This window comes from Chelonoidis abingdonii, chromosome 15, assembly GCF_003597395.2.
Source record: "Chelonoidis abingdonii isolate Lonesome George chromosome 15, CheloAbing_2.0, whole genome shotgun sequence".
Lineage (NCBI taxonomy): Eukaryota > Metazoa > Chordata > Testudines > Testudinidae > Chelonoidis > Chelonoidis abingdonii.
The window spans coordinates 13510729-13534457 of record NC_133783.1 but is presented as its reverse complement, the minus strand read 5'-3'; the positions used below and the strand labels follow the sequence as shown (position 1 = coordinate 13534457).

The 23729-nt window shown below is 42.4% G+C and overlaps 1 protein-coding gene across 1 annotated transcript in view; it reads right to left on the bottom strand.

Annotated features, from left to right (window-relative positions):
* The window catches only part of WAPL (WAPL cohesin release factor), a 119607-nt gene that overhangs the window by 49057 nt on the left and 46821 nt on the right, over positions 1-23729 (bottom strand). Inside the window, exons 3-4 of the mRNA XM_032776734.2 lie at positions 20324-21358; positions 14694-14812 (exon numbers count right to left, since the gene is read on the bottom strand). Coding sequence (XP_032632625.1) covers positions 14694-14812; positions 20324-21358 — 1154 coding nt within the window. The remainder of the gene's footprint in view (positions 1-14693; positions 14813-20323; positions 21359-23729) is intronic.

Sequence of the window (23729 nt, the reverse complement as noted above, 5' to 3'; positions counted from 1 at the left end):
GTGACAGCTCCCAGATGTTACGCTCCAGCTCCATACATTAAAAGTGCAGAGTTACTTTCACATTACACAATCTTTAGATTTTAAATTTAACTATCTGATCAGTCAATCCTAATCCTAAAAAGAAATTAAGATATTAACTTGTTTTTATTGTGGTTACTTTGGGTCCATTTATACCTATAATTATGATCACAAACAGTCAAACCATTAAGCAGTCAATGTAACAGAGTTTCCTTACAGAGGCATCTGGATTAGCAAAGGATATAGACCTAGTTAAGTCAATATGATTTCTTGGTTATACCAAATTATTGTAAAGACAGCCTTCATTTTTAATCAGGCGACGGAAAAGGTGCTCATTAAATAACACAGGCTATACAGGATATGAACTGAAAGATGACTGAATGGATCAGAAGGGCACAAGCCAATAGTTTAGCTGTGGGAAACATCTTGTCAGTCATCTAACCAACCATGACAAATACTTTCCACACAAAGTCCGAAACCCTCAATCTAATGCAGTGGTTCTCAAGCTGTGGGTCAGGACCCCATTTTAATGGGGTCACCGGGACTGGCTTAGACTTGCTAAAGCCAGGGGCCGAAGCTCCACCATCTGGGCTGAAACCGAAACCCAAGCCCCACCACTCACTCAGAGCCAACGCTAAAGTCCAAGGGCTTCAGCCTTGGGTGACAGGTCTCAGGTTATAGGCCCTGACAGGTACCATGGAGGGAAAAATTCAGTGATTGAAGCATCTGCTGGTTTGCAATTTAAAGTTAACACATACACACATACAGTAAGTAAAGTAAACTTTCCTACCAAACAGACTTCTTTTAAAACAGAACAGGAGTACTTGTGGCACCTTAGAGACTAACACATTTATTTGAACATAAGCTTTCGTGGGCTACAGACCACTTTATCAGATGCATGCAATGGAAAATACAGTAGGAAGATTTTTTTTATATATACATACATACATATATATACACACGCACACACACACAACATGAAACAATGGGTGTTACCATACACACTAACGAGAGTGATCAGTTAAGATGAGCTATTATCAGCAGGAGAGAAAAAGAATCGTTTGCAGTGGTAATAAAAATGGTCCATTTCCAGCAACTGCCAAGAAGATGTGAGGAACTGTAGTGGGGGAAAATGACCCACCCACTTCCAGTCTTTATTAAAGCCTAATTTAATGGTGTCCATTTGCAAATTAATTCCAATTCAGCAGTCTCTCGCTGGAGTCTGTTTCTTGTTGTAATATTGCGACTTTTAGGTCTGTAATCAAGTGGCCAAGGAGACTGAAGTTTTCTCCAACTGGTTTTTAAATGTTATAATTCTTGAAATCTGATGTGTATCCATTTATTCTTTTACGTAGAGACTGTCCGGTTTGGCCAATGTACATGGCAGAGGGGCAATGCCGGCACATGATGGCATATCTCACGTGAGTAGATGTGCAGGTGAATGAGCCTCTGATAGTGTGGCTGATGTGATTCGGTCCTACGATGGTATCCCCTGAATATATATGTGGACAGAGTTGGCAACAGGATTTGTTACAAGGACAGGTTCCTGGGTTAGTGTTTTTGTTGTATGGGGTGTGGTTGCTGATGAGTATTTGCTTCAGGTTTGGGGGCTGTCTGTGAGCAAGGACTGGCCTGTCTCCCAAGATCTGTGAGAGTGATGGATCATCCTTCAGGATAGGTTGTAGACCCCTGATGATGCGCTGGAGAGGTTTTAGTTGGGGGCTGAAGGTGATGGTTAGTGGCATTCTGTTACTTTCTTTGTTGGGCCTGTCCTGTAGTAGGTGACTTCTGGCTCTGTCAATCTGTTTCTTGACTTCAGCCGGTGGGTATTGTAATTCTAAGAACGCTTGATAGAGATCTTGTAGGTGTTTGCCTCTATCTATCCTCTTACTGGATTTTCTGCTGCACGCATCCGATGAAGTGGGCTGTAGCCCACGAAAGCTTATGCTCAAATAAATACGTTCGTCTCTAAGGTGCCACAAGTACTCCTGTTCTTTTTGCAGATACAGACTAACACAGCTGCTACTCTGAGACTTCTTTGAGTCCCTTGATTTCAGGGTTGTGCTCAGATGTCCCTGCCTTTCTTGCTCATTGGCAGCAGACTCTACAAGGGACCCCAGGATGGGGTGTGTGGGTATGTAGAGGAACTCAATCACAGGCATGTATATAATATTTTCATTCAGCCCTTTCTGAAGTGAGGGGAAGGGATGTGGGGGTCTGCCACAAAGTCATAATTGGGTCCACAATGGCCTTACTGAGGCGCAGGACTCCTTTGGAAGGGCTTGCAGGAGCCAAAATGTCAGCCAAGCTGTGAGAGGACTCTTCTACTAACTCCATCTGTACATCCAGATTTAAGGCCACCTTCTAACAACTTTTGGTGAGCTTTACAGTGATCTAGGGGAGGTGACATACAGTCATCTAGGGAAGGGGAGACCAGCACAGGCTGCAGATGCTCCTCCTCCCTTTCTGCATCAGCAGGATCCTGTTGAACCAGCTCTTTGGAGGCTGGTATTGGATTCTGTACCAGAGTTGGGACCAAATGCCACATGGTGGGACGGTGCTGTATGTCCTTCCGAAGCCACCCAACATGAGTGTCTGGAATAAGCCCTGGAAACTTGGAGAAAGCCCCACAGGTTCATATAGGGCCACTGGACCAGTGCAGATCCCCAGTGAACTCCTGGTCAGCCACTTGATGGTACTCCTGTGCCTGGACCCATGGAAGAAGTGGTGAGAGTGGCTTTGGAGGCCAGGAAGAGTAAGACCCGATCTCAAATTCAGAAGAGGATGAATCTCCCTCCAGTGACTACAGGGGTGCAATTCCCAACAGTGCTGGCAATCTGTGCTTGGGCACTTGAAAGAGAACTGAGTGGAGCCCTAAGCCTTCTTGTTCCTTGAAGACCAATTACACCAGTATGAAGCAGATAATATACTGCGCTTTTCATATCTGGTATTTACATTGGTTGGAAGAAGCAGAGGACGCCATAATCTTGGGTTTGGAATTGCATTTAATTCTGAAGTTTAAACCAGAATTAATTTTGCTACTCAAGTTTCATTCTTCTGATGTAATACTGATCCAACACTTTGAAATTTTCTGCCACTTGCTCCGTATTTGAGGATCATCATCATACAGGGTCAGCCTATAGTTATGCTTGTTTGCAAGTGACAGCCTAACTTTCTCTCTATGGAAAATTGCATAAGACGGATCAGTCATGAGGACAACTGGTTGAGACACGATGGCCACTAAGGCAGCAACCTTCACAGACATATAGGAGAGTAGTCATGTTATTAAAGGTTCAAAGGGGAACTTGGTTAATGCCAAAATGACCAAATTAAGATCCCATGCCAGAACAGGGATTCTGTTATTTGGCAGAAAGTCCTAACTAGAACCTTATAAAATGTACAGCCAGTAGACAAGAAAAAACAGAGGGTCTACTGATTGGAGGGTGGTAGGCACCACTTGCTACCAAGTGCACTTTTGGGGAACCCAAAGCACAGACGGGAGATTTTCAGGGTGATCAGAAAATCTAGAACAGTGAGACTGTCCAATTCTTTGAGGATATCCAAAGATGATGGGGCTGTCTGAGTTGACTGATAAAACTGTTGCTTGAAATCTGTCCAGGGGTACATAAGCTCTGGCTCTGAATCCAGACCTCCTCCAATAAATTCTATGGTCTGTGAAGGAATCAAAATGGACATCTCTGCATACACTCAGGTTCCCATTGACATTAGAAGACTGAGGAGGGATGAGATTATCATCTGGAGGTACCGTCATCAATCTCCCTGTCAATAGATATTCTTTCTTCACCGAGATGACTATCAAGCCATAGAGTCAGAAGCATGGACTAGCTGTTGCTAGTTCAAAACAGGAACACCCTGTACTGATGATTTAGACTTATAGTGAATACTGGGAAACCCCGCTATAACACGCTCCGCAATAACGTGAATTCGGATATAAGGCGATCATAAGGTGGCTCTGCCGCCCCAAGGGAAAAAAATTTCAGCCGGAGCACAGCAGAAGCGCAAAAAAGAAAAAGAAAAAGAAAAAGAAAAAAACCGCCAGAGCACTGCTGAAGAGCCCCTGCACTTATTGTGATCTAATTTTTTGGGCCCCAATCATCGTGTTATAGCGGGGTTTCAACGTACCAGGAATGATCTGTGAGGGGATATGAAAATAGGCATCGTTCATGGCTGGGACAAAGTACTTCTCTTCTGCCCTCTTAGGAGTGAGTGTACATGTTGCTGGAGTATGCCACATGACAATGGCAGGTTCCAGGATGGCCCCATTAACAGGAGTGCCACTCTATAAGTCCTGCACTCCATAAAATATCCAGGAGTCTGGAAGGTGTCTCTTGAATTTCCTCCAGAGGACTCTCGAGCTCATCCACAATTGTCCTTAACAGATGTTGAAACTGGTTAGAATCATCTGTAGGAGATGGCGAGGCCAGGCAACCGCCTCTTCAGACGATGATGATGATGATACGCCTGTTGGAACGTGTGCTAGGACTGGATCTTGTCCTCCCTGCCTCCTCCTCCTTCCCTAGACACTTGCATGAGCTCTAATTGTGTGTGGGCAGGGGACAGGAAGGAGGTACCATCAGTGAAGAAAACCATTTGTCAGTTGCAATCAGTGGATGGGGATGAAGAGCCTTTTCCCTGCGCACCTTGGAAGCCACTGTGTCCTTAAAAGCTTGCACTGATATTGGTGGTGCATGGTGTTTGGGCATCCTTTGATAGTACTGGTGGTTGTCCCAGCCTTGGCTCACATCTGTCTTTGCTCAGTTCCAGTGGTGCCGATGTGGAGGCACTCTCACTCTTTGGAGACTGCAGGTCAGTGCTGTAACCCTTATGGGCTCTAGAGCAGTGGTCCACAAACTTCTAATGTCATGCCCCTTACCGTTCCCTCCACCCCAGCTGAGGTTGGGACGACGATACTAGGAGCAGGGCTGCAGCCTGGGGCTGAGGGGTGGGATTGGACGTGGGGCTGTAGCTGGGGGCCAAGGCTGGGGGGCAGAGTTGGTGCCATGAGCAGAGCTGTGGCCAGGCCCTGAAGCTGGGAGTCAGGGTTGGGAGTGGAGCTGAGGCTGGGTCCTACAGCTGGGGGTTGGGGCTGGGAGCAGAGCCAGTCAGGGTCGTGACTGGGTGCAGGGCTGGCGCCATGCCTGGGGGCAGAGCAGAGCTGGGTGGTGCTCCCTCCCCGACTCCCTGTGGGGGCTGGCCCAGGCCCCACCACACCCTGTATGAACCCTATATTTTGGGTACCACTGCTCTTTTGCTTCATTGGAACCTGGTGCAAAGAGTCACCAGACTTAGGCGTCACGAAAGCAGATCTCATCTTCAAGGTGGCTCTGGAGGGTGATTTTTCTTTAGACTTTTGAGAGGGCTTTTTACCGTCACAGTGAGCGTGGAAAGGGGAGTCCTCAGTTTTGCCTTTGCTTACCCCTATATCTGAGGTAGTGGTGCTGGGAAGAATGCTCTGATGCCTCTGCCTGGCATACATAGAGTTTGCCTGGCCTACACTGGACTGGGACCTCAAAGCATACTCTACTGCAGGAGTCTCAAACACACAGCTCATGGGGCTCCTGCGTGTGGCCCGCCAAGCTCCCCGCTCCCCCCGTCGGCCTACCTGTGGGATTGCCCCCTGTGGTATTGTGAGCCCCGGGCTGCTGTCTGAAGCAGCCTGCAGCACGCCCCTACGAGCCGGGGGCGGGGGAGAGGGGGGAAGGAGACAGAAGGCTCCTGCATTGCCTCCTTCCAGGCACCGCCCCCTACAGCTCCCATTGGCCATGTACAGGGAACCGCGGCCAATAGGAGCTTCGTGGGAGGTACAGAGGAGCAGCAAGAACAGCACACGCACAGAATCCTAGTCCCTCCCCATCCCCCAGGGACACAGTTCCAGCTGCTTCCAGCTGGAGCAGTGCAGGGTGGAGAGGGGCAGGGGCCTGCCCTGGCGCATGCCGCTGCCACCCCGGAGCCACTCTAGGTAAGCGGCGCTGGGCTGGAGCCCACACCCTGCACCTCAACCTCCTGCCCGGAGCCCCCTGCCACATCCCACTCCCCTGCCCTGAGCCCTCTGCCGCACCCTGCACACCACCTGCACACCCTGGGGGCAACACTGGGGTGGGGACTTCGGGGAAGGGAAGGGGTGGAAAGAGGTGAGGCAGGGGCGGGGTCTAATGGAAGGGGTGGTGGGCGCAGGGCCAGAGGCAGCGAGGGGGGGGTTCAGTGATGCAGCCCTCGGTTCAATGCACTAGTCCTCATGTGGCCCTCGTGGTCATTTGAGTTTGAAACTCCGACTCTAATGGATGGTTCCCAAATTTCTGTTCCCACGCTTGCTGGGTTTGGCTGGGCAAGGAGCCACAGATACTTCATTCAGTGGAAACATGAACTTTTCTAAGGAAGTACAGGCACTTCTGATGGTCACAGATGACCAGGAAGGATTGGGTGCAAGAGACAGCTCTTTAAGTCTGAAATCCTGGACATAATCTGAGTCCCATACCAGGAAGGAAGCAGCTTTTATTTCAGAATATTTATAGATTCAAAGTTGAAGGGGATCACTGGACACTGGAAGATTGAGCCTCAGACCATGTGGCAACTGGAGAGGTCTGTAGCACTCCTTATACCCTCAGTCCAGAGCATGAGGTGAGGAGGAACACAGGTGCAGGCCAAGAGAAACTATTAGCAAAAGTCTTCTTGTCTCAGTTGCTTAAATACCCATGGTGGAATACATATAGGGACCAGTACGCGAATAACCATAATTTCTCCCTAGGGCAGCAACCCTCTACCTGGACCACCTAACAAAAAGTTGCTTCTGCAAGAATCATCACTGAAGGAACTCCTCATAAGTGTAGTTTCCAAGTCTAATATCACAATGTTCTCTCCACTCTAATACCAGCCACAGTGTTTCATTTATAGGCTTCTCATACAACTGTCTCAGCACTTTTCCATGCTGTTTCCTTCTTCCCGAATGCCTTCCTGCACTGTTCCACAAGTCCATGCTCCTCTCCACATTCAAGCCACTCCTCAAGTACTCACTTTGACATCTACAAGCAGCAAGCCAAACAACAGTAGACAGGTAGATGGACAGTTGGCTGTAATTTATAAACAGTCGATGGAAGTTTATGAAATGGTCCAGTCTTGTGTAATAAAAAAATAATTGGAAAAGGTAACAGAAGTCCAACTTGGCCTGTTACCTAACACAGATTATAAAATCAGTAAGAATGAAAAACAAAGACTAACTTAGTCTAAACAAAAAGGCTTTACCAATGTAACTCAAGGACTGTGTTAACAAGAAAACAAGAGAAGTATGGGACCAGCAGTTAATGGATCAAACTTGGCATGTCCAAAATTAGACCTAATTTGAGAACAAAAGGAGAGGATGGACTATTCTGCCCATCAGCCCTTAAAGAGACTTTGATGGGTGGGACTTTGAGGGATTCCAAGAGGGGGAAGGCTGCTAGGACTCTGCTGTGCTCCCAAGACTTCATCCTTCTTCCACAGATCAAAAAGGCACTACATCATCATGAAACCTAGAGCTGAACAGGGAAGCCTGGCTTTCACTGTTGCATCAGTGTGTTCTTTTCTGCTCCACTATCCTTCCTCCTGCCCACTGTCTCACAGCTTTCCATTTGATCTCGAGGTCAGCTGTACCATACAGCACCAACACAATGGGATGAGATGGCACATTTAGCTCTGGCTATCCTAGGGACCAGCCAGACAACGTTGCACATTCCAGACTAGAAGATAAGTCTGAATGCAGGGCAATTGCTGTTGTGACTGACCTGTTACCTCAGAGCATCCATTTGTGACTGACTTGCATCTGGAATCCTGCCATCAACCAACGCTATTTCCCCAATCTGCTCTCCTGTCTCTTCTCCTTGTGTCTGTTTGTCAAAACCAGGAAAAGGAGGCACTCTTCAAATCTTGGAACTGAGTAATAAAAACCATCCCTTTGCTTCCCACTAGGTCTTCCTCTTCCCTCTCCCCTCCAAAAAATGTTTTTATATATAACTCAGGCTCTAGCTGATATCTTCTAGTTTAAACAAAGGACTTTGACAGAATGACTATTTAAAAAAAACTTAGCCAAAACATATTTTAGTTTTGAAGTGCTTTATGACTTGTTTAGCTCCTTTTCTCTTGGGTATACCAACCAATAAATTTCCAAACTTTAGCATAATTTTTTTTAAAGTGAGTTTGCCGTGGAACAACACAAACTAAAGTCTCTGTATGCCAAGCCCCAAACCTGGTTTAAAACACTTTAATGTTGGGCAGTTTCAGCGTTATGCTAATATCTTTGACTTTTTGGGCTTTTAATAGCATATTCTATTACTCTTCATTTTTTATTATACTTCTGCATCACTGTATGAAAAGGTTTCAGCGATGAGGCCCTCTGGCCAATGTACTAGTCCTCATGTGGCCCTTGTGGTGATTTGAGTTTGAGATCCCTGAACTAGATGATCATGATGGTCCCTTCTGACCTTGAAGTCAGAGTCTATGAGTAGTGATACTATGGTGGTTATGGAGGGAGTCAGCATAAATGGTTTTTTCCATACTTTAAAATTACGGATTTCTATTGAGTTTATTCCTTACTCTAAATTCGCTGGGGTTTATAAACACAATACATTTACAACATCCCTGTAAAGTATTCTACTCTAAATAATGGATATGTACTCAATGTACTTGCTGAGCATTTTTTTTTTAATTTGAAAAAAAATCAAATTGTAATTAAGAAAACATACATCAACAGTAAACAAGAACCCCCAAGGGAATGTTACCATGCACTATTTCTCATGAAGTTATGAAATACCAAATAATTTTTTTTATTTAACTTTTAGGGACGAATTCACCACTATGCTCTGGCTGCTTTATATCACTATGGAGCAGTGCAAAAATAGCTGTGCATGTACTCCAGCTTTCCATTCCTTCTTGCTCTCTCCATTCCCCTGTATTTCCTTCCCAGTTTTACTGTCTCCGGTGCTCAATAAGGAGCACATCTGGGGCAGCGGGTAGTCCATGAAGACAAATATTTTATTTAATAAATGTATCAGCTGAAGAATAAAATCTTTGGAGAAACTCCAGTTTCTGTCCTCTTTAAAAATAGCCACAACCCTGTTTTTCCTCAGTGAGAGCAATCAAACTACCTCCAGGAAAGACAGAGGTTCTCCTATCCTGTCAGAAATCTCAGAGGAATAGGTGAATGGAAGCAGTGAATAAGCGTTTAGCTACAGAGAATGTCTGCATAAATAATCTACCCTTAGCAAGGCAGGATGACTAGTAATGGACAACACCAAGAAGGCTGGGGTATTTAACACCTATTTCGCTTCAGTCTTCACTAAAAGGGTTAATTGTGACCAGATGTTAGCACAAACATGATTAATATTAACAAGGGGGAAGGAACAGAAGACAGATTAGGGAAAGAACATGTGAAAGAATATTTAGGTAAGTTAGATGTTTTCAAAATCAGTAGAGTCTGATGGAATTCATTCTAGGGCAAACACCTAGAAGATAATAAGGTGGTAAGCAACAGTCAGCATGATTTATCAAGAACAGAGTAACAAGCCTTGTGGATGGGGGAAGCAAAAGATGTGGTATATCTTGACTTTAATAAGACTTCTGATACAGTCTCAGGTGACTTCATAAACAAAATAGAAGATAAGGTGATAAGTAACAGTTAGCATGAATTTGTCAAGAACAAATCACGTTGAACCATGATTCTATACTTTATGAACTATCCGAAGCAAATCTCCGAACTGTTAGCGATTATCTTCAACAACTTGTGGATATGGGTGAGGTCCCAGACAACTGAAAAACTGCAAACCAACATAGTACCCATTTTAGGAAACAAAGACCACCCAGGGAAATTATACACCAGTCAGTCTAACTTCTTAACCTGGAAAGATACTGGAACAAGTTACTGAACAATCCGTTTGTAAGGATTATAGAGGATAATGTTTAAGTAATAGCTAGTATAGATGTGTCCAGAATAAATCATGCCAAAATCTAGTTTCCTTTTTTGACAGGGTTACTAGCCTAGTGAATGGTAGAGGGCAGAGGGATAGCAGATGTGATATACATTAACTTCAGTAAGGCTTTTGACAGTCCCATATGACATTCTCATAATCAAACTAGGGAAATGAGGTCTAAAAATTACTATAAAGGTGGGTGCACAACTAGTTGAAAGACTATACTCAAGGAATAGTTCTTCTCTGAGTGCTTGCTCATATCGATTCCAATTTAGATGTGCCAGCAGCAGCAGCGTTAGGAGCAGCACCATGCTTGGACTCTAACCGACATCCGTGGCACAGATGCTCCCCAGCACAGCAGCCAGCATCATCGACCTGGAACCACTCCCACTTTCCTGGCCAGAAGTGGCACCGGAAACTGGAAAAAGGCTGGCCCACCTCCACAGAGGCAAGCCCCCTTGGAACCACCTGTGGAGGCGCGTCCCGCAGGGGAGCACCTAGGGGCAGAGTCTACAACCTCGGCACTGTTGACTCTGGCCCTGGGAGAGCCATTGAGTCTGGTGCCCCTGGACTACCTGGTACACAGCATGGTCAAGATCCAGTTGCCGTCTACTCTGGATACATTTGCTGCTGCGAAGGACCTTATTGCCGTGATGGCATCGGCATCCCCTCAGCTTCATGCGGTACCTGCACATGCGACACCATCCTGAGGCGTGCCGGCCCCGATCTACCCGCCGGCACCGTCGGTTGAGCCATGGAACCAATCTCATTCTCAGCACTGCTCCCGATGCCACCTGCAGTCCCAGCACCACTCTTTTTCACGACACCAGTTATACTGTCGAGGCTGGTCCCGGTCGCATCATTGCTCTGCCCACTGGTCACCGTCAAGAAGCAGATCCCAGACCCGATGCCACTGTCGACGCCGCTCATTGTTTAGATCCAGGTCTTGGTATCGTCCCAGGTCCCAGCACCACTCCCCAGCATTGTGGCACCATTCACCATTCCCCAGATCTACCTGTTCGCCTCCTGCAGCAATCAGAAATGTCCAGTTTTCTGCTTCCTCCAGGGCGACTCCCCAGGCTCTCTCACACAGACACCTTCCTGCTTTCTTGGACGAGCCATCTATTTTATGCCTTTCCCCTGTTTCCCCAAGTGCACAGGGTTTTGCTCAAAGAATGCAGGGACAGGGTGCAAGTGATTCTGGTAGCTTCCGTGTGGCCCAGACAGCATTGGTACACCACATGACTGGAACTCTCTGTGGACACTCCAGTCCCATTGCCTCTTCTTCCAGATTACACAGTCGCCTCTGCTATCCCAACGTACGATCTTGCCACCGCACGGCACTGATGCTGCATGGATGAACCCTAAAGAACTTCAGTGTTTGGAATCTGTGCAACAAGTACTAATGGGCAGCAGGAAGCCCTCCACTCAGCCCACATATACTGCTAAGTGGAAGCGGCTTTCGTGCTGGTGCACTCAGCACAACACGTCTCCTCTCCAGGCATCCATGCCTCATTTTGGAATATCTGGTGGCATCCTCTGTCAGAGTTCACCTTGCGGCCATCTCGGCTTTTCACCCAGGCATTCTGTTTTCGCCAATCCCATGGCTGGCAGGTTTCTCAAGGGCCTGGACCATCTCTACCCACCGCTTTGACAGCCAGTTCCCACATGGGACCTTAATCTGGCCCTCTCCAGACTCATAGGGCCCCCGTTCGAGTCGCTGGCCACCTGCTCCCTCCTCTACCTCTCCTGGAAAATGGCTTTCCTTGTCACCATCATGTCAGCGCAGTGTGCCTCTGAGCTCAGAGCCCTAACCTCCAAACCACCTTACACTATCTTTCATAAAGATAAGTGCAACTTCGGCCTCTTCCAGCCTTTCTTCTGAAGGTTGTATCGACCTTCCATATCAGCCAGGACACTTCCATTTTTTTTTTTAATCCAAAAACACATGCCCATTGCCAGGAATAGCGGCTACACTCCCTAGATGTCTGTAGGGCCCTTGCCTTCCACATGGAGCATACGAAACCCTTTGGGAAGACAACCCAGTTCTTCGTCGCGGTGGCGGACCGGATGAAAGGCCTCACGGTTTCCTCTCAGAGGATCTCCTCGTGGATCTTGGCCTGTATCCGCGCTTGCTATGATCTGGCCAGTGTATCAACCTCACCCCTCACTACTCACTCCACAAGGTCCCAGGCCTCATCGGCGGCTTTTCAGGCCCAGGTGCCGATTCAGGAGTTCTGCAGAGCCGCAACTTGGTCCTCAGAACACACTTGTGCTTCGCGCTATGCCATTATCCGACAGGCAAGAGATGATGCGGTGTTCGGTAGAGCGGTCTGACAATCCACATTGCTTCACTCTGATCCCACCGCCTAGGTAGGGTTTGGGAGTCACCTAAATTGGAATCGATATGAGCAAGCTCTTGAAGAAAAAATGGTTACTCACCTTTGTAACTGTTGTTCTTCGAGATGTGCTGCTCATATCCATTCCAAACCCGCCCCCCGTTCCCCTCTGTCGGAATAACTGGCAAGAAGGAACTGAGGAGACGCTGGGTCAGCTGGGGTATATATCAAGGCGCCACTCCAGAGGGCTCCACGGCCAACCCACAGGGTGTTGCTAGGGTAAAAATTCTTCAACGGCTGTGCACGTGGCGCATGAACACCTAAACTGGAATGGATATGGAATGGAACATATCAAAGAACAACAGTTACAAAGCTGAGTAACCATTTTTTATCAATGATTTGCTGTTAAACTGAAGGGAATGTATCCAATAGGCTCAACAGGGGTCTGTTCTGGATCTGGTACTATCCGATATTTTAATTAATGACTTAGATAATGGAGTGGAGAGTATGCTTACAAAATTTCCATGTGACATCAAGATGGGAGAGGCTGCAAGCAGCAAGGGGGACAGGATTAGAATTCAAAGTGTCCTTGACAAAATTGGAAGAACTGGTGTGAAACTGACAAAATGAAATTCAATGAAGACAAGTGCACAACACACTTAGGAAGGAAAATTCAAACGCACAGGTACAAAATGGGGAATAACTGTCTAGGCAGTAGTATTGCTGAAAAGAATCTGGGGATTATAGTTGAGCACACGCTGAATACAAGCCATCAATGTGGTGCAGCTGAAAAAGGGCTAGAGGAGAGCAACAAATACGATAAAAGTTTTAGAAAACCTGACCTCTGAGGAAGGTTAAAAAACTAGGTATGCTTAGCCTTGAAAAAATGGAGACTGAGGCAGGGACCCGATAAATACTTTTCAAATGTGTTACGGAGTGTTATAAAGAAAATGGTGATCCATTGTTCTCCATGTTCACTGAAACGACACTGAAAATGTAGTAATAGGCTTAATCCGCAGCCAGGGAGACTGAGGTTAGATATTAGGACAAACCTTAGAACTATAAAGGATAGTTAAATACTGAAATAGGGTTACCATGTGAGATTGTGGAATCCCAGTCAGTGGAGACTTAACAATAGGTTAGACAAACACCCTAGGTCCTACCTCATGACTGGGAGATAGACTAGTTGACCTCTTGAGGTTCAATTCCAGCCCAACATTTCTATGAATATAATAGGCATTCCTGAGGAAAAAAAAGGAGGGGGGAGAGAGCATATGCCAAAAGATCTAGGCCTTAGAAAGAGACATCTTGGACAGTTAGGAGATACAGGACCCTTCATTTATGGAAGCTATAAACTCTCATCTATTCATACAGGTAAGTCCCATTCCAGGTGAGTTTTCAAAAACCAAATACTCTATACACTAACTGACTGGACAAGGAAAATGCACACAGCTTTGCAAAAGGATCTGGGTTTTATTAGATTCTGCTAAAAAGACAAGATTCCTACTAAGCATTCTAGGTAGTCACTTTTCCATGAAATTACAAATAACGTTTTTAAACACGTACATGAAACAAGATGCAACGAGGACCATATCTATGACAAATTCCAAGCTTCTATCCTGATTTCTGTAGCCCTGATCAGAAAAGCGTGACTAGAACTCTTTTTTTTTTTTTTTGAAACACACACACACACACACACACACACCACAACAGGGAAAGTTTATTCTCTTCTCCACGCCCCAAAATCCATAACAGTGAAATTTTGCTTTAGCCTTCTGAAAACAGCAGAATATCTTTCAACAACAATCAAGCATGGAAGACTGCCACCCAAAAACTAAAAATCTTAGGCCATGAGTACATGGAAAATGGAATTATAATGGAAACAGTTTTGCACTCTTAAATATAGATTTGGCTTCCAGGTACCAACTGTAATATTAAAGTTGAAGCAAGGTGATTAAAACAGTGACACATGAATCTGGGGAAAGGAGGATAGGAGGGAGGGGGGAAAGACCTCAAAAGAGTGCCAGAATATCCAAGTAATCAAACCATTTATTAACTGAATAGTCTTGTATGCTTTATAATAATTTTAAATACTGCATCCGTATCAAATGGGATAAGATAAAGGTAATCAATAAGCAGCCCATGGGCCAAATCCAGACCACCAGACACTTCTGAACAGACCCTGAAACCTCTTTCTTTACTTATTATTATATAGTATTTTACTATTTTCTCTAGAGTCTGGAATTTGACACAGAAATTTGGACTTTGACAAAAAATAACTGACTACCCCGGGATAAGATATAGAGATACATACACTAACTACAAGACCCTCAACACCACGGCGCTGAATAAAATAAGAGAAAGTATTACCACTTACCCTCTTTGGCCCACTAAAAATCTTCCTGGTACTTTCCTTAGATTTATCGCCTTGTTTATTTGTGGACTTCTTATTGCCATCAGGCACACCAGATGAATCCTCTGAAAAATCCAGTAGATCTATAAAGGTAAATATAATGAAAAGATATTCTAGCAGTCAGCCGCTTACCACAAAATTCTGTTCTTGTACCTAAACTGCTACATTTTCAGGTGCTGAAATTATAGATTAGTTAATGACACTCAAATTTACGATTATATTTTGAAACTGCTTGAGACTACAATGCAGCATTTAAACATTTATCAAAAACCTGATGTTAAGAAGGTTTTAGTTGATTTTTGTTATAGCATGACAAGTCAAATTTCTACCCAAACACTGGTTCAAGACCTATACTTGCAAAGGTTAACTGATCTTGAAAGAATTTATACTGTTTCTAACTGGTTTCTAGGATAGCAGAACTAAGTTCTTTATAAAGCTAGTATTGCACAAGATATATAGAAGTTATATTGGAAAAGAAGTGGAATAAATCAAGATGGAAGTCAATGTTTTTAAAATACATTATCTTGTAATGGATAAAGGTTGGAAACAAAAATGTACACTACTGGAAGTCTAATAGTTGAGACCATTTCAAGCCCTCAGAGTTCATATACCAGACCTTAAAACTGACAGTGGCCTTTCATATTGACAGCTTTTTTGGCACAGGCAAGTACTGTATAGTAATCTCACACCTTAGGATCATACAAGTTTGTAAGTTAGTCATCAATCTGAAGCTTTGTAAAAAATTGCTTTAATTAAATTCATCTTTGTACAAATTTATGTTCATACCTCACTTTTGACAGGAATGCAAATATTACTCAAATATAGTGGATATCCTTTTGACTCTTAACTATTTCTAGTGGCATTCCCACTTAATAGATAGCTTGCTGGAAATAGGTAAGAAAGGTTTGCAGATGGAAGGAACCAGTTGACAGTGGTCTCTGGAGTTCTCTTTTCAGTACACCCGGACTCTGCTGCTCAGATCTCTGTGGTACTCAAAGTTTTGGTTGCAGATCTCCAACATTAATTAAGATGGAGTTGACAGGAGAAAAGAATTTTCATTTGTGTTGCAGGGTCCTAAGCATAAAGGCTTGGAAACTAGTCTGCATGTTCTTTGATTTGGTGCTACTCAGATGTTATCACAGACTTTATTTGGGAAGTGGAGGCAGGAACAGAACGCAAAATTAAACTCATGTTTAAATAAAAAAAACTGACCATGGGTTTACTCCTAGTGAGCTACCCATATTTTAGAGTTGTAATACATGTAAGCATGCTGGATCAATTGCTCTATTAAGTTATTTTGGCTTTTGCACATCCACACACCAACAAACATTGAACACTAGGCAATACATTTTTCACAATACAGGTATCTGAACTCCCTATGCCTATAGAAACCATTAACATTTTCAGATGCTTTTGGTTACAATTTGAAAATTGTTAGGTTGATACATGCAATAGTTTCTTTAAATATAATTTTATTTGAAACAGTTTTAGACTAGAGCTTAAAGTCTTACAGTAATATATTCTTTCATTATACTAAAATAATTCAAAGTATTAAAATTTAGTAGTAGCCCAAGGGAATCAATGTGCCTAATGTGCCATTAAAAAACTGTACAATTGGCTACCAAGTGACAAATCAATCACAGCTATAGTAACAGAAGCAAAAAAGCAGGCATGAAGCCTGCAGTGCTGCTGCTGTGGCTGGCTCACAGAGCATGCATTGGGTTTCATGCAGCAGAATTCCATGATAAGTTATATATTCTAATGGTATTAATTATGATCAGGGCTTCCTACCTTCTCTGTGAAATTACATAACCAGGAAATGGATCTGAAATGGTGTCAATTTCTCAGGTAATCCTACAATCAAACATCAAAAGCAAACCAAATATTGCCTAATTAGGTCATCTTAAAAATCGAAAGCAGCTTCAAACTGCATTTAATTGAACAGCGAGAAAAACGGACTCCTCTGCATTTCAGATCCTTCGCTCCATTTATCAAAAAACCCAGCATATTAGATTTGTATTGATGCTCCATTAAGTGCATTTTGAAAATTGTGGGTTTTTTTCGCCCCACACTTCAAGATGACTTAATTTGACAGTATTCAGGGAGCCCACCAAGCTAGTGCCTGTCACCATCAGCAAATTAGGAAACTTTTTCTGATTTGTCCACTAAAAAGTTACTGTACATATCTGACACCACTATCTATATCGAAACACGTGCAAGTTTAAATTAGGTCATCTTTACCCAGGGTCAATTCTGGAAAAGTATCAGATTAGAGATTAATTTTAAAAATATTTAGGGTTTTATATATCAGAGATTGAAAGCCCGGGACACCTCGCGCCGCCCCCCCCCCCCCGCTCCAAACATCAAAAACCTAGCCATGAAACAATCGCTGAGAAAGCTGACGATGTTATGAAGGTAGAAGGTCTTGGAGGCGATTGGTCACCGATTTATGGAAAGTTCAGTATTTAAAAAAATCCTTAGCAACCACCCATTCAGCAAGCAACAAAAAACCCCAAACATTTAGAACAAGGACATCAGTCAAACAGCTTATTTCCTAAAGTTTCATCTTGATAGAAGGAAGTTTCTTCAAAGCATCTCACATAGAAACATATTTATAGTTTCAATTTTATGGAAGGTCTATTTTCATAGGCGGTTTTCCCTCACACTTCTTTGGAGAACTGTTCTGGGGAAAAAAGTGTGTCTTCCTAAATCCCATGAAAATGTGTTTCTCACTTTTTTTGGTGGTCTGCAGGACCACTGCAATTAACAAAATTTCATAAGAAAATTGGGAAACTGGAATACAGGGAAGAGAAAATAGGATCTATAAAGGGACACGCTTACAGAATATGCAAAAATAAGAACTAAAAATACTGCTATAGTAGTATTAGAATTTCCAAAACCTAAATTTTATTTCTTTTGTAGGACCTTTGGGAAGATAGAAGAAAATGAATATAATAGGAATTATTTCCATCATTTTCCACAGCACACAGTTTCATTTTACTCTTAATCTCAGAATCTGAAATGCTCCTTGATTAAGGCCTGCCTATCCTTGTGATTAATTGAAATTCCTCTTGATTGAGAGACCATTCCTTTTGATTTTCAATCTGCGCAGCCAGTCTGTCCTGGTATTCAACATTTTCTGTGCACAGCCTTGATAGAATCACATTGTACTTTGGCCACTGAATTATTGGTTTTAAATGTAGTGGGGTTTTGGCTCTAGACAACACAAACAATTTGTTTACTTTCTTGTAGGGGAAGTTAGTCAGGTAGTATCATTGTTTTGCAATTTTGCAGGACTGCAATTCGGAGTGAAAAAGTTTTTCTCCATCCTGATGCTAGACTGCCTTTTAATCAGATTATTTTGGGCTGCAACTGAAGAACTGGACATGAGGGAATTCTTAACTGGGAGTTAAAGCAGATACAAGATTTCAGGCTTACATCAACTCTGGAGTGCCTCAGTGTTTGGAAAATGTTGCTAGGAAAAGACTAGGAATTTGGAGCCTGGAAGATTTTTATCCCTTTTTTGTGTTTTTGCCATTAGGTGGACCAATTCTTCACGTACACAGGTGAGCAAGAGTAACATCTGGAAGGGACTTGATTCAGTGAAACATTCTGATTCACTCTGAATCCTTTGTGGACTAATATTGCCTGCTTATAGTCTTTTATACTACCTTAAATCAGATTTCCAGTGGAGTAACTCTAGAAAGCTTTAAATTTGTATGACTGGATGTAAGCTTTTTTCTTCCCGTCTGTCAACATTCAGAATAAATTGAAAGGAATGGCGCATTTCCACTTAGCCTGAATGTTATTCTAAGAATATTTTCTAGGGTTCTATAATTTGGCACAGACTTTTGTTTGGTTTGAAGTCTTACAAAAACAATGGGATATATGTTTGGACAGATCAGGAACCAAGTTGGATCATGGCAGAAGTGTTGCATGGGTTCTGTAGAGAGCCAGATTCCATTTTTAAATATGCTGTAAACTGAGGTATAAATTCAACACTGCTGTGAACTGAGGGCAGTATTTAAAACTCCCACTGATGCCAATGGGAGTTTTGCACCAAGATAGGGTGGAATAGAACCTTTATGCAGTAAAGGACATTTTTTCCCAGTATCTTATTTTATATTAGTGGCAAAACATGTTCACCGTTAGGGCAGAAACACCAGTGGTTCTATCTTTCTTCCTCTTTCACCTTCCTGTTTATCTTACTCACATTTTTCCCCCTGCGTTTCATTCCCTGTAACAATATTCAGTTCTCATATCCCATTGGGATTCACTCCCATCTGCTTCCCCCTATTAAAATGATCAGCAATGGGAGTGATAAAGATCACAAGTAACACTAGGCTTTAGAGTTAATATCTTTATGAGATGATGACAGTGCTAAGCAGTGCAGTTCAGATTTAATGCTTGAAGGAAAAACTAAACCTAATTCTGTGAAATTCCAAGGGTTCTGGGATCTTATGTTGTCTCCTGCTGTGGGTTGGAGGGGAAAGATACTCCACGCCCACCCACACTTGCTAAAATGTTTGCATCTCTAGATTATAGCCTGACTGCTCTGAGTTCTGGAAAACGTATATAATGTGTTAGGGTCTGCCGGATGCCAAGCTTTGTGAAACGTGTTCGGTCTCAACTGTGCTTCTCAGTCTGTCAAAGGGTCTATTTCTAAGAGAGAGGAGTCGTCCTTTTCAGAGGGCTGTTTAAATAGTAAGGGCACGTCTGATTGTCCATGTCTTTGGAATATTTCAGCCTATCAGCAGAAAACTTTAAGTTTGTTCATCAGATGAGGCCATAGACTATCACAGAGACAGCCCAGTTTTCAAAAAATGACTGACACCAGGGAGCGCTCTCCAAATAACAACACAGAAACAATAAAACTATTTTTTGTATGTGGGGAAAAGAGATGCCAGCTCAGGAACAGAAACTGGGAGCAGAAGCAGGAACCTTTTGATCTCCAGTAGGAGGATCTAATCTGATTGCTCAAACAATGGAAAAAAACAAGCTGTTGATGCTAAGGACCTTCCCTTCCTAATCCCTCAAGTCTCTTCCCCTTATTTCTCAATGTAGCATGAGTCTGGTGGGAGGAAACAGCAAGAATATTCAAGTTTTTTGTTTCTGAGCTCAAAAGTTGAACCTAGATTCATAAATTTTAAGTCCAGTAGTAACCATTTAAATGGACCTCCTGTGTAGCATAGGCCACAGAATTTCTCCAGAACATTTTGTCTTCAGCCCAATAACTCGCAGCTGAATTAGGGCATCAGTAGAAAGACCTCTGCCTTCTAAGCATGGAGACAGAACAGTGGGAAGGTGACATTGTTGCATTATGGTTTACATACCAAGAGATGAAATCTGTTTTCAGTAGAAAGAGGAATGTTTTCCTCTGGCATGAGATTAAAAGGAAGATAAACCTCTTTTTGATAACTATGGAGCAGTAGGCACCTATAACAGACAAGCAGAAGCTAAACTACATTTTTGAACTAGTGAGTACTGTAATTCAAGAGACTAAGAACCTTAAGGATAATAATAATTAGGTTACAATTTAAAATTAAGTAGATTTAAGCTTAAAATCATATCAAATCCAGAAGAATATTGCTTACCTGCATTAGTGCTCAATTGGGTGTCCTGGGAAAAATTCTCATTGCCATCAGAACTAGACTGAAATGAGGAAGATGGTGCTGTTCTATTTCGTTTTTTGTTAGGTTTCCTTTCTGCTAACTGCCAGTCATCTTCATCATCCTCACTTTCACTCAAGTCATCAAACCCAAAGTATTTAATTTTATAATTGGAGCTTCCAGAGCCTCCTTCATCTCCCCCACGCTCATCATGGTCTTCAAACCCAAAAAACTCCAGTTTAACATCCTTTTTGGATTTTGTATTGCTAGGTCGAAACCTGGTTGTAGTCTTGGTAGTAGCAATGTCTGCTTTCTTTCTTAGACGTCCAGCCTCTCCCAAGTCAGTAGGAGCTGCTGTAGTGAATTCGTCAATACGTTCCATTGTATCCTGTATAGTAACATTACAAACTGACAAGCAAGATGGATGGAGAACAGTGTAGTCTCTAGTACGCCCAACTGTCCCTCTAAAACTGGTCCCACCACTCAAAACAGCTTTTCTTGCTGGGTTCAGACCATCATTATTTGATTCATTATTTGCTTTGGATAAAGACTGACTACTGCCATCCATTAGCTTATCAAAATTTGTGGCCCCCTGTTTTGCTTTGTTGGATCTACAATATGTCCTACAGTTGCTTGGCCTAAGAACAGTTTGCACAAGTTCTTCACTAATGGCTTCCTTTGGATTTTCCATATCTTCTTTATCAAACTCTTCATCCTTGTTCTTAACATCTGAGAAATGTTCACTATCAAAATCTAACATATACTCTCCAGTTGTGGAGTCTTCAACTTCATCCTCCCATTCATACAAATGAGTTCTTAATGGCCCCTTAGTCTGAGATATTTCTGATAGAGAGTCTGAGCTTTTCCCAATACAGGAGTCCCAAGAGTCAAGTAAGTCCTTGGTTTCTATGTTGTACCCAGAAACGTCTGTGGTTTCAGCATTGGTTTCATTACTGTCTTCAGCATTCTTGTAGATGAAGTGACTGTTCTTATTATCGTCACTAAAATTCTGTATTTTATCTACAAAAAAAGGAGAAAAATTATTAATAAATCATAATACAAAGAGAGCCATGTTATAATCATCAACTCCAAGATACAAGGCTGAACTGTGACTCATCTCAGTGCAACAGAGGGAATTCTCAATGCTCACTGGCACAAAAAAAAAAGTAATAGTCTCAATGAAATTATCCAAAAATTATTGATTTGTAAGAACCTAAAGCCAACTTAAGATTTAGAAAATATTTCAGAACTTAAACATATATACAACCTTTTCCATTTTTGTGCAGCAAAATACTTTCCCCATGACACTGATCTAATGAGTAGTTTCCTAACAGAATTATTTTGCCAACTTCAAGGTTAGCTCTCTGCATAATGCTCTTGTAATTAAACAGAATGTTTAAACATCCTCTTTGTAACTACTCAACCATTTATACAAGCTAAAAGAACGGAAAATCAATAATAAAATCAAGTTAAACACAGTTAACGATGACTGCTCAATCTCACTATTTTAAATCAAACTAAATGCAAACATTAGAAACAGAATTCCATTTACAGTAGAACCTCAGAATTACAAACTGACAAGTCAACCATACGTCATTTGGAACCCGAAGTATATAAATCAGGAGCAGCAGAGACAAAAATGACAAATACAGTACAGTACTGTATTAAACTACTAAAAAAAAATAAAGGGAAAACAGCATTTCTTTTGCATATTAAAGTTTCAAAGCTGTATTAAGTCAATGTTCAACTGAAAACTTTTGAAACCACCACCACGTTTCGTTCAGAGTTATGAACAACGTTCATTCCAGAGGTGTTTGTTCCTGAGGTTCTACTGTAGAATCAACTTAGTTGTGCACATGAACATGTTTCTATACATATACCACTGAAATATCTTATGAAGATAAATAAGGGATTAAGAGTATGAGAAGAGAACAATTCTAGAGGAATTTCTAACCATGTTATTAAAAAAACACCTTCATCCGACTCCATGAAGATAAACAAGAGAAGATTCATAATTTGTTCTTAAGAAGTTTAAACTTTGATTATAGGACACTCTTTACCCTTGGGTATTCACCTCTATGTATCTTGAAGAGAATTCAAAATATATGAGAAGATATATTGGATCCTAAACATACTGATCAGATCACACTATTCAAAAACACACCAATCTTTGTCTACACCGAATGCTGAAGTGTGATAAATTTTGTATTAGTTAGCACGTATCATAAACAAGACGCACTCTGAAGTGTGGACACGTTCTATGTATGGTAGAGCCTACCACAATGAGACACCAATCTTGGCTGGAGCCTTTAAGTGATACTGTAACAAAGTGGGAGATGAAAGAAAGATACTTTTGGTTAAAGAACTGCCAACTTATACCTATAGTAGGGCTCCTGTGGCCATAATCTTCTTAATATACTATCTCCACTTCTCTGTGTTTGATCAAATGCAAGCTTTCACTTTACAGTACAATAGCAAACACAATTGCAGTTCATTCAAATTCTGATAGAAGTGATACTTAGTATGTTAAATGCATTTAGATTTCAAGTTCTATAGAAGAACATTCATAATTTTATTTCTGCACTCCTCTAAGAAATACGTTCTCTCCATTTTACATTCTGTGAAGCTGAAATGTGAGTCACTTAGAGTAGTACTGTACATGTGAACAGGATGCATCTACACCTCGGAATTATACATCTGAAAGCTTCCTGTGCAAGTCCACATTTTACTGAAACCCTTGTTTTCTGAACATTTGTAGTATTCTTTCAGTCACCGTTAAAAAACAATGATCGCACTATAAATTCAGTATCCAACCAGCTTCTCATTCCTGCTTACTTTAATAAAAATTTACCTTAAGGAGCTGATGAAGATGCTGGAACAAAATTGTGGGTATGCAAGGTTTCGCTTCAAAGTAGATGATGAGAATTAAAAACGGTGCAGACAAAGGGGCAGCTGCAAGCAAGAGGGGGAATATTGCAAGGAGCAAGAGAAAATGAGACTTAACAGGGCACAGAAGGGGAACAAAACAACAGTTTATTAGAACACATGTACGTTTTCTACTTCTGAATTAATCGGCTATTTATGGTGCACTGCTCCATATTTTGGATTTAGACCACAGATTCTCAAACTGGGGGTCGGGATCCCTCATGGGGTCACGAGGGTATTACATGGGTGTCGTGAGCTGTCAGTCTCCACCCCAAACCACACTTTGCCTCCAGCATTTATAATGGTGTTAAATATATAAAAAAGTGTTTTTAATTTATAAGGGGGGAGAGGGTCACACTCAGAGGCTTCCTATCTAAAAGGGGTCACCAGTACAACAGTTTGAGAACCACCGATTTAGACCATGATAAGGTCACCTATTTGAAAAAAGAGTTCTGAACTGTGCAAT